General features: G+C 44.1%; 3 protein-coding genes across 6 annotated transcripts; all 3 read left to right on the plus strand.

Annotated features, from left to right (window-relative positions):
• The first annotated feature begins 512 nt into the window (after positions 1–512).
• Positions 513–3,843, plus strand: LOC4342290 (uncharacterized). 3 transcript variants are annotated; one of them, XM_015789407.3, is made up of 3 exons: positions 513–794; positions 1,042–1,437; positions 1,565–3,843. In XM_015789407.3, exon 3 carries the CDS (start codon positions 1,593–1,595, stop codon positions 3,114–3,116), a length of 1,524 nt encoding a protein of 507 aa, XP_015644893.1. In that variant the 5' UTR covers positions 513–794; positions 1,042–1,437; positions 1,565–1,592; the 3' UTR covers positions 3,117–3,843. The 3 variants fall into 3 exon arrangements, with proteins under 3 accessions (XP_015644893.1, XP_025882548.1, XP_025882547.1); XM_026026763.2 differs by having other exon boundaries at positions 1,042–1,234; XM_026026762.2 differs by lacking the exon at positions 1,042–1,437.
• A 627-nt stretch (positions 3,844–4,470) lies between these two features.
• Positions 4,471–9,700, plus strand: LOC4342291 (uncharacterized). Of its 2 annotated transcripts, XM_026026764.2 has the most exons (3): positions 4,471–4,776; positions 5,262–5,332; positions 5,460–9,700. In XM_026026764.2, the coding sequence occupies exon 3, from the start codon at positions 5,491–5,493 to the stop codon at positions 7,030–7,032; it is 1,542 nt and encodes a 513-aa protein (XP_025882549.1). In that variant the 5' UTR covers positions 4,471–4,776; positions 5,262–5,332; positions 5,460–5,490; the 3' UTR covers positions 7,033–9,700. The 2 variants fall into 2 exon arrangements, with proteins under 2 accessions (XP_025882549.1, XP_015645036.1); XM_015789550.3 differs by lacking the exon at positions 5,262–5,332.
• A 764-nt stretch (positions 9,701–10,464) lies between these two features.
• LOC4342292 (uncharacterized) lies at positions 10,465–14,238 on the plus strand. The gene is made up of 6 exons (XM_015789209.3): positions 10,465–10,814; positions 11,509–11,744; positions 12,478–12,687; positions 12,768–12,858; positions 13,213–13,450; positions 13,640–14,238. Exons 1-6 carry the CDS (start codon positions 10,573–10,575, stop codon positions 14,030–14,032), a joined length of 1,410 nt encoding a protein of 469 aa, XP_015644695.1. The 5' UTR covers positions 10,465–10,572; the 3' UTR covers positions 14,033–14,238.
• The last annotated feature ends 834 nt before the right edge of the window (positions 14,239–15,072 follow it).

Genomic DNA, 15,072 nt, shown 5'->3' on the forward strand with positions numbered 1-15,072 from the left:
AGAGTTTAAGATACTGGAGACTTGATTATTCCCATCATGATCATCTGCTGGCAAATGAACCGAATCAAACAGCCTAACATAGAACTAGCATCTCGTAATGCTGCTTCTGTAGGATCGAGGAAGGCTGTGTTAGTTCCGAGAAGAAAGGGGAAGAAAAACTTTGTTTTTTTTTTCATGTTTTCCAAATTGCTTAATGGTGTATTTTTTAAAAAAAAATCTATATAAAAGTTGTTTAAAAAATCATATTAATATTTTTAAATAATTAATACTCAATTAATCAATCGCTAATGACTTGTATCATTTGGTGTATATTTTCCTCTCCTGAGACACATCCGAAGGAAGGAGACATATGGTGTAGACGAATGGGTTGTGCATTCGGCCCAACTGGTAGTGAAAGTACATCCTAGGGCGGCTCAAGAAGCCCATGAGTTAGTGGGCTTAAATTTGGGCTTCAGTGGACTGGGCCGAGCTATCACTAATTCACTATCACTTGGGCCGCACCAAAGCCCTTCGTCTCTCCACTCTCCACTCCGACCACCACGGCAACCACCGCCGTCCACCGCGCGAGCAGGCCTCCGCCGCCGCCGCGGACGAACGATCCAGGCGAGGCCATGCCGGCGCAAGGTGGTCCGGGGGAATGGCGTTGCCTTCCTCGATCCGCTGCTGCTGCTGCCAGCCTGCCACTGTGGGGGCGGCCATTTGTGCGTGCTCGTGCGGCGAGAGCCCGGCGATGCGGAGAGGAGGAGGCCAGCTTCTTCCTCGCGGCGGCCACGGCGAGGCGCGTTGAGATCGAGGTACGGCTAGGTTTCATCGCATCCCGCGATCTGTTTCGTCCAGCTTAATTTGTTGCTGTTCTGTTTAGGGGATAGGTTAGTCCACTGCACAAGCAACGTGTCGCAGATAATTCGTAGTCGCCAATAATGATTTTTTCAGACCAAAAGACGACTTCAAGTCGCCGATAATATAGTTATCGAATTCCCAGATCCCTACCAGTCAACACAAGTAAGCCGGAACTGATTTCACTAGGATTTTTTTTTTTAGGAAAAGGATCGCAGTGACGGCCTGACGGGGACAATTTTTCTTCAATAACTAGCCACGCTGCAAGATTGGACAGTCAATGAGAGCTTTCTTTTAGGAAAAGGATCGCAGTGACGAGGACAGTTTTTCTTCAATAACTAGCCACGCTGCAAGATTGAACAGTCAATGAGAGCAGTGTGCTCTCAACTTTCAACAGGTGTGGTATTAGACCATACATTCAACAAGACCCGCCTAACTTCCATGAGAGCCCAGCTTTGCTTTGCTCGTATTTTCTCCCCAAAGTCATCAACTTTGATGCTCACCATTCATTCAATCTAGTTATTATCTGCTGGGTACTCTCTGGTCGCACCTGCGTGGCTTCGATTTACTTGCGACTAATTCAACTCAGATTCTCTGAAGGTTGTGCTTTACATATTTCAACGATGCGATATTGCGCTTTGCTAGTTCTTATCAGAAATTCTCTCATCTATCTTTTGATTTTAATGGGCATCATGGTTGATGTTTCGATATATCTTGCTCTATGCAGATCAGGGAGGCTAATCTCGCAGCTGAAGATGGGAGAGATAGTCAGTTATGCGGTCGTTCATGAGACAGTGAACAAAATCATATCTGGGTTGGTTGACAAGTATGAGCGAAAATCAAGTGCGGAGGAGCAGATGGAGAGGCTGGAGATGGCGCAAATCAAGTTGGAGATTGCTCTTGAGACATCCAATAAGTGGCAGATCACTAGTGGGCCGTTATTACGGTGGCAGAAGAAGCTAAAGCGTGCTGCTGAAGAGTGTGATGACACATTACGCAAGTGTAGGCAGCGTGTCGAGGAAGAAGAGGAGGTGGAACAGCAAGTAAGGAATTCATCCTTTCCTAAGCGAATTGCCCATGCCACCAAGTCAATGATATCATCCATCTTTCACGGCAATATCGACGAGCCAACTGTATCTTCTGTTCGAAGATTCGAGTGGTTTGCAGAAGGAGCTAATGACTTTCTGAGGTCTGTGGAGTTTGGAGGGACACCACATCGTTACTCATTCTTCGACCCCCTTATTGGGCACCTTCTTGCAGGTGAAACTCTAGAGTACAAATCGGTGCAGGGAAACAAGCAGCATTTGTTTTGGATACGGCCCAACAACATTTCAGAGCGAAGAGTAGAAGCTAAGTTGATATTTATTTACAATGATTGCAGTGCACCTGAGGATAACTTTTTTCTTGGTATGATGCTGCAGCTTTCAGAGAGTACAAACATAGTTGGCACTACAATTAGGTGCTTGCAGTTGTTTAGCCCTTATTTCAGTTCTTCTACAACTGAAGCTGTTAGGAAAGAACTTACTCAGCTACCTACACAAGACTTCTCCTGGGTGCCACGTTCTCGTTCAGTTCATTGGGACAGCATTCACAGAGTAGCTACTGAGTGGTTCCGCCCAAACCCACTGTGTTGCAAGCATGGTCATAAGGTATGTAGTAGTGGCTACATGGACAAGATAGAATTTTGTGATGTTTCTCTAGAACCAGTCATTGAAGTGTATTTGGAGAGCCAAATCTTCCAATATAGTTGCAACAAACAGAGGGCAGATGTACAAGGAAAAATATGTTCTCCCAGAAGACCATCATATCTGAAACTTGGAGTATTCCTTTTGCCTCATGTTTCTTCAACCGACCTTCTGCCTGCCACTGAGAGTTTTGCAGTAGAGGTGATCAATGGTGAGGAGCAGCTTTACTGTCACAAAAATGTTACACTGGAAAAGCTTAACAGGATAATGCTACCAAAAGCAATAGATAGCTTCAATCAGAATGCAGAAGTGACAGCGCATCAGTTGCTGTGGAAGTCAAAGCATGAAGCTGCATTCTTTCATGTGTGGAACACAAGAATGAATATGTCAAGCATATTGAGTACTGCTAGGAAATCAACGTTGTTGCAACAACATGATCACCTTGAACTGGAGAGCCGAGCAGATGTGATCTCTGAGTTTCTCAAGCTGTGGGTTGATCGTGCTCCTGTCATGATGCAGTTCGCAGCTGTGGACTGGATTCAGGCCCTACTTGGGGAAGCTGGAGATTCTAAAAAGTTGCTGATGAGCATGTAGCTGTTGGGAATCTGGAGGAAGTTGGTGAAACCTAGCTTCTGGTTACTAGGTTCATAAAATCTAGATTTGGTGGCTACTTAATTTCTTAACCTGGAGGAAGAATATAAGCTGTTTAGGCGAGCTGGAGATTTGCTAGTGTTGCTATAAGCTCATTCAAACAAGGCCTTGAAGGGAAATACAGTTGCCACCAAGATTATGGAATAGAGATTGATCATGGTAACAAGGGGAAATGAAAGTAATGGATAGGAAATATTCTACTCCCTCCGGCCTGCTTTGCTGCTTGTTCGCATAACCTTTGGAAGGCCCGCAACCACAGTACCTTCAATTCTTCTCAGCAAAGCACCTCCGCAACGTTGAATCTGATCAAGGAAAATCTGCAATTATGGGAGCACCGCCTCAAGCCTTGCCTTCGAGCACACATTACTGCTTGGGTGGTCAAATTTGATTAACCACCCTCTTTTCTCCACTTTTGTATTTTTGTATTATTTTTGTATTTTTTGTATTTTCTCTTCCTGCTTTACATCTTGTATTTTCTCCTGTTTTCCTTTTTTCTTCTTTCTCCTTTTTATCCTTCTTCTCCCCCTGTAATGCTCCTGTTGTTCTCTTATTTGGCTTTACCAGATCTCATCTGGTTTGACCACCATTAATACAATGGTTACAAGGTAGAGTCTCTCTACCTTTTGTGTAAAAAAAAGTGGATGTGTAATCAATATTTTTTTATGTGAAATTTGCACGTATATGCTGCAACCAAGATTGAATTTTATCTGAATTTTTCATGTCTCACCCTGTGGACTTCTATTTCAGATTTCCATGGTATATCAGGTGATCAGACAGTCATTGGCTCATTTCATGAAAAATTCTTCAAATAGACAAAGTTTTACGTGGTCTAGGTTGCTTTCATTTGATCAAGATTTTAAGATACCGAAACCTTGGTTAGTCCCATCATGATCATCTACTGGTAAATGAACCGAATTAAACAACCTAACATAGAACTAGCACTCCAGTGTTGCTTCTGCCCCAACTTCTGCAGTAGGCCAAGGTTGTTTTCTTCGCTCAATGTTCCCAACCTCTGCCTCTCATGACTCATTTTCTGCGCGCACGCTTCACAAATTACTAAACGGTATTTTTTTCAAAAATAATTCTATAGAAAAGTTGTTGTAAAAAATCATATTAATCATGTTTTCAATTTTTTAGCTAATACTAATTAACCATGCGTTAATACTTGGGCCCTCCAAAAGAACGCAGTCGAAGGCCGCTGTGCAGCCTAAGCAGCCCATGGGCCTTTACTTGGGCCTCTGTGGGCTTGTCCGAGTTTTCACTGTCACATATGGGCCGCATCGACACCTTCGTCTCCACGCTGAGTCGCTGACCACCATGGCAACCACCACCGTGCACGCCACTGACGCCATGGCCGGACGGGGCCTCTCCGCCGCCAGATGGGGATTGCTCTGCCGCCGAAGGGTCCGCAGCGAGGCCGCGCCCACTCGTGGATCGGCGGCGCAAGGCGGTGCCATAATGGCGTTTCCTTCCTCGATCCGATGCCGCTGTTGCTTCCACTGTGAGCCGCCACCATACACGCGTGCTTGTGCGGCGACCCGGCGATGCGGAGAGGGAAGAAGGCCGCCGCTTCCTCGCGGCGGCCACGGCGCGCTAGATCAAGGTACGGCTCGGTTTCCTCGCCTCTCGCGACCAGCTTGATTTTAGTTACTGCTGTTCTATTCAGGGGAGAGGCACTCGCACTACACAAGCAACATAACCCGAGATTCCCAGCTATAATTCGTAGTCGCCGATAATAATTTTCTCAGACCCAACAAATTAAGTCGCCGATAATATAGTTTTACAGATTCCCAGATTCCATTCAGTCAAGAGTCAAGACAAGAAGCTGGAGTTTCTAATAAGAAAAATGATTACAGTGACGAGAGGAGAATTTTCTTCAGTAGCTAGTCCGCAAGATTGGGACAGTCAGTGAGAGCAGATTTTGATTTTAAAATTGTCTGTGTGTGACAAATCAACTTGAAAGTCACCGATAATAGTTTTCTCAACAGGTGCCATATTAGACCAGCCTAACTTCCAGAAGAACCCAACTGTAATTTGCTATTTTTCCTGCCTGAAGTCTTATACTTTCGTGCAATTCATGCAATCCAGTTATCTTCTGCCGGGTACTCTCTGGTGCACCTGTGTAGCTCCATTACTTCCTACTAGTTCAACTCAGAAAGGTTGGGCTTTGCATATGCTTCAACAATGCACTTCGTTAGTACTTATCAGGAATTCACTGATCTATCTCTTGATTTTATTAGGCATCATGATCAATGTACTGATACATCTTTGCTCTGTGCTGATCAGGGAGGCAGCTCTTGCGGATTGATCACTGAAGATGGGAGAGATAGTCAGTTCTGCCATTGTTACCGAGACAGTGAACAAAATCATATCTGGCATGATTGACAATTATGAGCAAAAATTAAGTGCAGACGAGCTGATGGAGAGGCTGGAGATGGCACAAATCAAGTTGGAGCTTGCACTTGAGACATCCAGTAAGTGGCAGATCACGAGTGAGCCGTTGCTGCGTTGGCAGAAGAAGCTGAAGCGTGCTACTGAAGAGTGTGATGACACACTACGCAAGTGCAGGCAGCATGTCCAGGAAGAAGAGGAGAAGGAACAGCAAGTAAGGAATTCCTCCTTTCCTAGGCGAATTGCCTGTGCCACCAAATCACTGATATCATCCATCTTTCACGGCAATATCGACGAGCCAAGTAGATCAACTGTTCAAAGATTTGAGTGGTTTGCTAAGGGAGCTGATGACTTTCTGAAATCTCTGGAGTTTGGAGGGACACCTCGCCGTTACTTGTTCTTTGACCCTCTTATCGGGCACCTTCTTGCTGGTGAAACACTTGAGTACAAATTTGTGCAGGGAAACAAGCAGCATTTGTTTTGGATACGGCCCAATGACATTGCAGATCGAGGAGTAGAAGCTAAGTTGATCTTTGTTTACAACGATTGCAGTGCACCTGAGAATAACTTTTTCCTCGGTATGATGCTACAAATTTCAGAGAGTACAAACATAATTGGCACTATAATTAAGTGCTTGCAATGGTTTACCCCTCATTTCAAGTCTACAACTGAAACTGTTAGGAAGGAACTTGCTCAGCTCCCTACACAAGACTTCTCCTGGGTGTCACATTATCGTTCATACCATTGGGACAACATTCATGGTATAGCTACTAAGTGGTTCCGCCCAAACCCAATATGCTGCAAACATCAAGATCAGAGCATGTGTGGGAGTGGCAGCATGGACAAGGCAGAACTGCTAGATGTTTCTCTTCAACCAATCATTGAAGTGTATTTGGAGCGTCAAATCACACAATTTAGATGCAACAGTCAGAGGGCAGCTATACAAGGAAAAAACAATAAACAGAGAGCAGCTGTACGAGGAAAAAGATGTTATCCAAGAAGGCCTTCACATCTGAAACTTGGGGTTCTTTTTTTGCCTCATAGCTCTTCAAATGACCTTCTGCCTGCAGCTGAGAGTTCTGCAGTAGAGGTGATCAATGGCGAGGAGCAGCCTTGGTATCACAGAAACATTACCCTGGAACAGCTAGACAAGGTCATGCTGCCAAAGGCAATAGGTAGCATCAATCAGAATTCTGAAGCAACAGCACACCAGCTTCTCTGGAAGTCAAAACATGAAGCTGCATTCTTTCATTTGGGGAAGACGAGAATGAATATGCCGAGCACATTGAGCACTGCTAGGGAAGCAACTGTGTCGAGACGACAGGAACTTGATCTGGAGAGCCGGGCAGATGTGATCTCTGAGTTCCTCAAGTTGTGGGTTGAGCGTGCGCCTGTCCAGATGCAGCGCTCAATTGTAGACTGGATTCAGAAAGAGAAGGAAGTGCAGTTAGCGCCAACACCATTCTAGAATTCTAGATCATGTAAGAGAGATCGATGAGGGTAACAAGGGGAATGGATAGGAAGTTCTTCATGATGAGAAATGAGCCTTGTTCAGTCTTAATTTCTAAGCCAGCAATAACTTGGTATGTACAATAGGGTTTCATGAAAGTGAAGCACAGTCTGTTCAGCTCAGCATATAAGCAAGCTGGTAATAACATGGTGTTGAAATATTACGCAAGAAATCCGTTCACTGGATGGGTAATCGTTCTTTTTATCTGAATTTTTCTTGTCTAATCTTTTGCCATCATTGAAAGTGTGATGATGATATTGATATATAGTTTATGTCTCTAGTCTCAACCTGTTGGCTGTTACTATTTCGTACTCAACCTGTTGCCCGGCATTTCAGATTTCCATGCACAGTCAATGGCATGAAAATTCTGAAAACAAGTCCAACGTTTTACTGGTCTAGCTAGTTTCTTCTATCACTGATATTTCACGGCCCTTCTAGAAGAAAAAAAAAATTCTAAACCGAGGTACGACTTGATCAAGAGTTCATTAAGATAATAAAAGACTTGATTAGTCCCTCTCCCATCATGATGATTCCCTGGAAAATGAAACAAATTATAACTAGCACTTTCCAGTAATGTTGCTTGTGCAGGAGAAGGAAGGTTGCCGTTCTTTTTCTCGTGCTCCATGCAGATCGAGGAAGGAAACGTCATGCCCAGGCGATCTCGCCGGCGCAGCTTATCGATCCCAGATTATTCTGCGGCAGCGACCACGTCGGCGGCTCCGCCATGGATGATCGGCGAGGAAACGTGCCGACGAATGGGTCGTGTATTTTCTTAAAAAAAGAAAAAACCGAACCAAGGGGTTCGGAGATTAAAACTCCGACTCCTCTAACCCTCACCTTTTTTTTTTGAGTGGAACGATGATTTATCGCTTCATTTTTCTCTCTCCCTGCAGAGAACCGAATGTAACTAATCGATTAGAGAGCAATCCTGCATGCAATCGACCAAAACCCAATTAGCGTGGTCGAAACCATCTTGCCGACTCCGGTGGCGCAATTGGAACAGCTGCACGGGAGATGCAACGACAAGCGGCTCAATTCCCAACACACTCACTATTTCTTCTTGAAAAATGTTTGAAGCAACGTCTCTCCATCCAAATCTCTTTTTTTTTTTTGGAACAGCTGCACGGCAGCAAGATTGTGATCGACCCATCATCACCCAGGGCGACCTGCAGCAGAAGAAGAGTGCCTCATTTTATTTTTTTTTCGCGCAGCTCACTTCTGCATAAGAGCACCTATAATTGTTTTTTTTTTAAAAAGAATTCTACTAGGAGGGTCGGAGATAAATATTCCGACAGCCAAACAAATAGAGAGCAGAGCGTGGCGAGTTCGGTGATTCCATAAGAGGGGATTGTTTTTTCTTTTCTTTTCTTTTCCTGAAGACGAACGAATGCAACCAATCGATCAGGGAGCAAATTCGCATGCAATTTACCCGATGAATCTGACCGAATCCCATGAAATTGACGAACTCCGACAGGTCGGGCACGGCAAGCCATAGGAACCTCTGTCCTCTGCACGGCGAAGATTGTGATCGACGCCACTGTTCTTGATTCCTTGTGAACATCAGAAGAGAAACCTATCTATTCTTGTAGGTTTCAGCTCGCCGACAACCTGAACCTGTACATCTAGCCATCAGGAAGTAATAGGGAAAGAGATAATCAATCAATTTGCACTGCTAGATACATATAGACTGATTAAGATCAAAGAAAGGATGAGATTAGCAGCACATTCTCTTCTGCACTATATACTGAATGAAGTACTGAAAACATTGCAGCGACGACAAGAACAATGCAATCGAAAGCATTGGTTCCATTTCTGCAAACCGATGAACAGTCAACTCAAGTAGAGAGTAGAATATTTGGCTTGGAAATCGTCCACGTAGGTGTCATCAAAAATCAAAAAGTCGTGCAAGACTTCCAGATTTCCAATTCAGAGACATTCAGTGGGCTAAACTACTCCAAAACCAGAGGCATGTCCCCTGATTCGCCTTCTCTGACTTCAATTCTCCTCTCCTCTCATTGTATAAATCCACCCGTCTGATGTCTCCTCCTGCTTTGCCGGTGCCGACCACGCTTTCATATCTTCCTCTTTGTCCCCCTCCTGTACTGAAAAAGAAAGGGAGAGCCCGAGAAGAAGCTCGAATCCGGCTCAAAAGTTCCATCTTTTGTTGCTAATTCAGCTCAAAATTCGATCTCCTCAGCTTGCATCGAGACTGATGGATGCTTGGTCGTCGGAGCTGGCCGGGAGGATACGGAGCTGCAGAAAGATCCTCGAGGCCATCAGATCGGCGCCGTCGCCGTCGCCGCCAAGCGATGGATCGGTGTCAGACAAAGGGCTCGACTGCGGCGGCGGCGGCGATGGTGCCATGCCGCCGCCGGCGAGCTCGGCGGCTGGTGGTGGCGGCGGCGGCTTGGGCGCAGAGACCGCCCTGTCCATCCTCGTCGACTGCTTCGGCCACTGATTATATTCCAAATTGGAGTATTTCTTTTTAGTTCATGTTTTATACTTTTGATATGTATAATCGCTGCAGCGAACGAGATGTATATATGGATCATGGATGAGATTATTCGAGATCTCTTATAGATATAGGAATTTGAGTTAATTTGATTTGATTTTGCTATTACTTTGAGATACATGTCTCAGTTCTACTCCCGTGTTGGCTCTCGTTGCAAGCAAGTTGGCAACACGTTTTTTGCGTTGACATCTTTAATTTTGTTTTTTTTCCAGTCCTAAACCATGAGCAACTTTCACATCTGATTTAGCAGCCTATTTGAATCCACCAAATTTTATTCAAAAACAAAGCAAACATCAACAGAAAAAAAAAGACATCTGAAAATTTGAGATGAACCAAAGATACAGTATTTTGGCGAAATTTGGGCATCCCTCCATATTCCAGAACATTGCCAAACTGAATAAGGCTGTGTTCGTTTGAGCCTCTTCCCAACCCCTCTCCCTCGTTTTCCACGCGCACGCTTTTCAAACTGCTAAACGGTGTTTTTTTTTAAAAAAAAGTTTCTATATGAAATATTAGCGTAGAAATCGATCAAATTTGCATAAAATTCTCACAAATTTTGTCCTTGGAATCCATTCCAAATGAAACATGCGAAAGCGCATGTAGTATAGTGGTTGTAGTGACTTGAGTAGCATTATAAGGTTTGAGTTCAAATTCAATTGGATGTAGAGGCCCTAAAAAAAACCCTTCTCTAAAAATAATAAAAAAAAAACAAACGAAACGAGGACTAAAATGGCATGAACAAGATTTGGGCCTAAGTTGGAAAGCCCAACTAGGCCCACTATTGCAGCCATGTAGGCCCAAGTAGGCCCAGTCCCAATACGCGGAACCCGTTGGCGGCAACTCCTACATATCCCCGAGAATTCGCGCTTCCGACCCCAAAATTTCCCCATTTCCTTCCTCTCTCTCTCTCTCTCTCTCTCTCTCTCTCTCTCTCTCTCTCTCCCCACTCGCTGCTTCCGCCGCCGCCGCCGCCGCCGCCGCAGCCCATGGCCTCCTCGTCGGAGAACGTGGAGGCGCCGCGAGACGAGCAGCGCGACCCGCCGCCGTCACCGCCGAACCCTAGCGAGGAGGCCGGGGCGGGCGAGGAGATGGAGGCGGAGGGGGAGGGGGAGGAGGAGGTGAAAACCCTAGAGCGGGCGGAGGAGCTGTTCGAGAGGGGGTCCAAGGCCATCGAGGAGGGGGACTTCGTCGACGCCGTCGACTGCCTCAGCCGCGCCCTCGAGATCAGGTGAGGGGCTTTCTCCGCTACACCCCCTCCGCTTCTACGGTTCCATTTCCCGACCTGGCTGGTTCGATGTGGGGGAATAACGTAATATTTGGTTCAGTGATGCTGTGGATTTGATTGTGTTGTTGCTGTCATGTGGAGTTTGTTATTTTGCCTTGTGTAATTGGGGAGGTGAGTCGGGTAGGGTTTATGAGGTTCTACAGCAAGCTGTTTGTTATTTTGTCTTGTGTAATTGGGGAGGTGAGTCGGGTAGGGTTTATGAGGTTCTACAGCAAGCTGGAGGCCATGATTGGCGATTGGATTTCTCTTGTTTATCAACGTGGCGCAATGGATTGGGCTATCGTGTTGAGGAATCAGTCAATTCTCCTCTTAGCCTCGTGTTAATTGATAGCACTAGCTAGGAGTTTGTTTTATCTCTTGTTATTGTGTGTGAATTGCGACTACCATAGCAGCAAAGTGCGATTACTCAATTCTTGATATCTCAGAAATATGTATGTATGCTGCTCCACTACTGACTAGTTGGAAATATTTCACTGAGGTCAAGTTATATTAGTTTGTGGTTGTGCTTGGTAAATAGACAGAGCAGCTACCAATCTCGAACTACTGATCCATCTCAGTTTACATTATGTCTCAATGAACTTGTACTATAACTTCAGTGCTTGCGCCCTAACAAATTTATGCCTTTTGTTGTCATCAGGGTTGCACATCATGGAGAACTTGCTCCGGAATGTGTTAGCACATATTTTAAGTATGGATGTGCCTTGCTATACAAAGCTCAGGATGAGGCTGATCCTTTGGGTAATGTTCCCAAGAGTTCATCTAATAAGGAGTCCATGAAGAGTACTACTAACAAGGATGATAGTGGAAGCTCAAAGACCCCCGGTAGCAATACTGAGGATGCTCCATCCACGGATAAAGCTGATGCTGAAGAAGGTATACCATTATTGTACCATGTACCTATGTAGTTGTTATTGTACACTTATGGCCTTTTGTCTTACCCTGTTCTTATATACTATGCATAAAAACAATATCATTAATATGTTCTTGTTATAAAGTAATGGTATTTTTTGGAAAGTGTTCAGACTTATTTCCTCCATTAGTCAAATTATCATTATCATTCCATAGGAGGCCATTTGGTCACAGTGGATATATTGGTTGGTCTGAAAGGGCAATTATATTTTGTGCTATTGATAATGCGTGATTCCAGAGGCAGAAAAAATGTTTTGCGGTTTGTAAAAAACCATTATATGGCCAGGCCATATTTTGAATACACCTAGGTTTATTTATCTGTATTCCTTTCTTACTTGTGCACTTGGAATAGAAATGGCAGCTTAAACAGATTAAGCACTTGCACAGGATGCTTTTGCAAATTTACGAGTTTCCTTTATTTGAGTAATTATAGTAGCGTGCAATAATGTAAATAGTTCTTCTTACTTTGCTCAAGATTAAATAATTGGTCTTGCATTTCTATAAGAAACCTTACTAGTTTAATTTTAATTGAACAAACTTATTGGTCACTATTTGGTTGGGTGGGATCATTTGTGCATCTATATGCATCTAACTGCTCCCTGTAGCAGGTTGCTATTGTACTATAATAAATGATGGCCACACTCCATGTGCTTTTCTTCCTGGTTTCTGTGGTAAGTACTGATATAGTTTTGGTTAGGGCAAAACTCAACTGGAAAAGGTCAAGAGGAGGAAAACGGTGACAGTGACAAGGATGATGATGAGATGGTGGGAGATGAAGATGATTCTGATTTGGATCAGGCCTGGAAAATGTTGGATATTGCAAGGGCTATAGTTGAGAAGAGCCCAGATGACACTTTGGAGAAAGCAAAAATCTTTTCTGCTCTAGCTGAAGTCTCCATGGAAAGAGGTCTGTCTCCACTATCTTAGTTACTCTCTAGTTTTGATGGTAAATGGTTTTGGTGCTAATGCCCCATATTTCATTTTCAGAGGACATTGATAACTCACTCGGTGACTACTTTAAAGCTTTAGCCATATTGGAGAAATTGTTTGAGCCTGATCATCGTCGAATTATTGATCTGTATCCTTCTTGTTTGGTAAACATAATACTACCAAATTATCTGCCTGCAACCTGCATCCTTCTGCCATATAGCAAGTATAAAACAACATTTGCAACCCAATGCTGTAGTGCCTGCAACCTGCATCCTTCTCGACTTAAAGAGTTAGGCAGCTGAAGGTGTGTTTTAAATATTGTTATACATGTATATTTTCAATGGGAGTTCCACCCAAATCTGCATGGTTACCTTCATTTTCTTACATGTACGTGTTTGTCTAAATGTGGACATGAACTGTGGTATCCAGTTCATAGGAAAGGTGACACTAGTATCTTTTATTTTCAGTTTTTATTCCTTTGCTTGCCTTAATTCAGTCCTAGAAACTTCCGCATATGTTTGGTCTATGAGTTGGTGTCGAAGATTTCAGATGCAATTCCATATTGCGCTAAGGCTATTTCATTATGCAAGTCACGCATACAAAGCCTAAAAAATGACAAAGATGCTTTGTTGGCTGGTAAAGATGATAACGCATCAGCTGCTGATGGAGGCTCAGAAAAGTCCGCTCCTGAGGGTGAGATAGAGCAGCTCAGTGGCATTTTGAGTGAACTTGAGAAGAAGGTAAAATAAACTTGATTTTGTCTATATGAATACTCCTTTGACATTGCCATCTTATTTTCTTCTTTCATATATGAATGCTAAATACGTTCATTTGTGAAAATAAGCTTTATTATTTTCTTCATACAAATACGCCTTTCACATTGCCAACTTCATTTTGTTCTTGAATATGTATGAATTGTTTGAATTCAGCTGGAAGACTTGGAACAAGCAATGTCTACCCCAAGCTCTGTTATGGATGAGATTATGAAGAGGATTGCCTCAAAGGCAGGTGGTGAACAGAATGCTACTGACACAATGCCAGCGGCTGCTTCTTTCAATTCTTCTTCACAGATGGCTGGATCAAGCAACGGCTTTGATTCGTCAACTCTGTCTACGGCAGCTACAACCGGAAGTACTGGAAGCACTGTAACCGATCTTGGGGTTGTTGGTAGAGGTATCAAACGTGCTAATATCAAGCCAATCTCTGCTGAACCTCCTCCCAAGAGAGCTGCAGCTGATTCGCTCTCAGTAAAAGGTGATAGCAGCAACAACTCAGATGTTCATACCCCAGCACAAGAGGGCGATGATTCTGTATCAAAGTAATGCATTTTACCCTAGGTAGTAACTTAATGGAATCTATTCGGTGCCAAAATCCTGTCTTGCTTAATATGTACTGCTGCATGTCCATTTTCTCAGAAGAACTGCCAATAGGGATTGCATGAACCTTTTACCTTTTCAGAGCTCAAACCGTGTCTTAAATTGATGGTTGACTTGATTGTTGAGTGAGTTCATGGTGGACTACCATCCAACTCAATTGTATCTGATCATAGTATTTCCCCGTTTGAAATCTGCCAGTGATACCGTATCAGCGTTGCTAAACTTGCAAGGCCTATTACGATTCGATCGCTGTCAATGTTGTTTGTACACAAACAGATCAGAGGATTGCCGGCGTGAACTCATCTTATCTGATGGTATTTATGGGGTATCATCCTATTCTATATACCACAAAAATACAGCTGAAATTCTCTCCTCTGAGATCCTGGAATTATTGGAACTCAAATATCCAATTTGCGTGCAAATCTCCTCTCAACAAATATTCAAACATTCACCAAACAATTCCCTGTGGAAAATATGAAGGAACACTGCAATTGGGTCACACTCCAACCCATCTCCTTCTTCCCTTTACTTCCCTCACCGGTCCACTACCTCCGTCACTTCTCCCCAGCCCAATCCTTTCTCCCCTTCCTTCCCCCTCCGCTTGGGCCTCAACCTCAACAGCCCAGCCCTTTCCCCTCTCTCTCACTCGGCCCAGCCAAGGGCCGCCTGCCTGGAAGAGCTAGCAAATCTCTCTCTTCTCTTCTCTTCTCTTCTCTATCTCTATCTCTATCTCTACTATTATAAAAAGGGAAAAGTACGGTCCCTCAACTTGTCATCGAGTTACGAAATCGTCCCCAAACCGCAAAACTGGGTATATGACATCCCTCAACTTACAAAACCGTTCACTTTAGGTCCTTCGGCGGTTTTGATCCCGGTTTTGTCTAATGTGGCGGCAGAGTCAGCGTGGGACCCACGTGGGCTCCACATGTCAGGCTGCGACGTCACACCCCCTCTCTCTCTTTCCCCTCTCCTCTCCCTTCCTCTTC

The sequence above is a fragment of the Oryza sativa genome, chromosome 7, assembly GCF_034140825.1.
Source record: "Oryza sativa Japonica Group chromosome 7, ASM3414082v1".
NCBI lineage: Eukaryota > Viridiplantae > Streptophyta > Magnoliopsida > Poales > Poaceae > Oryza > Oryza sativa.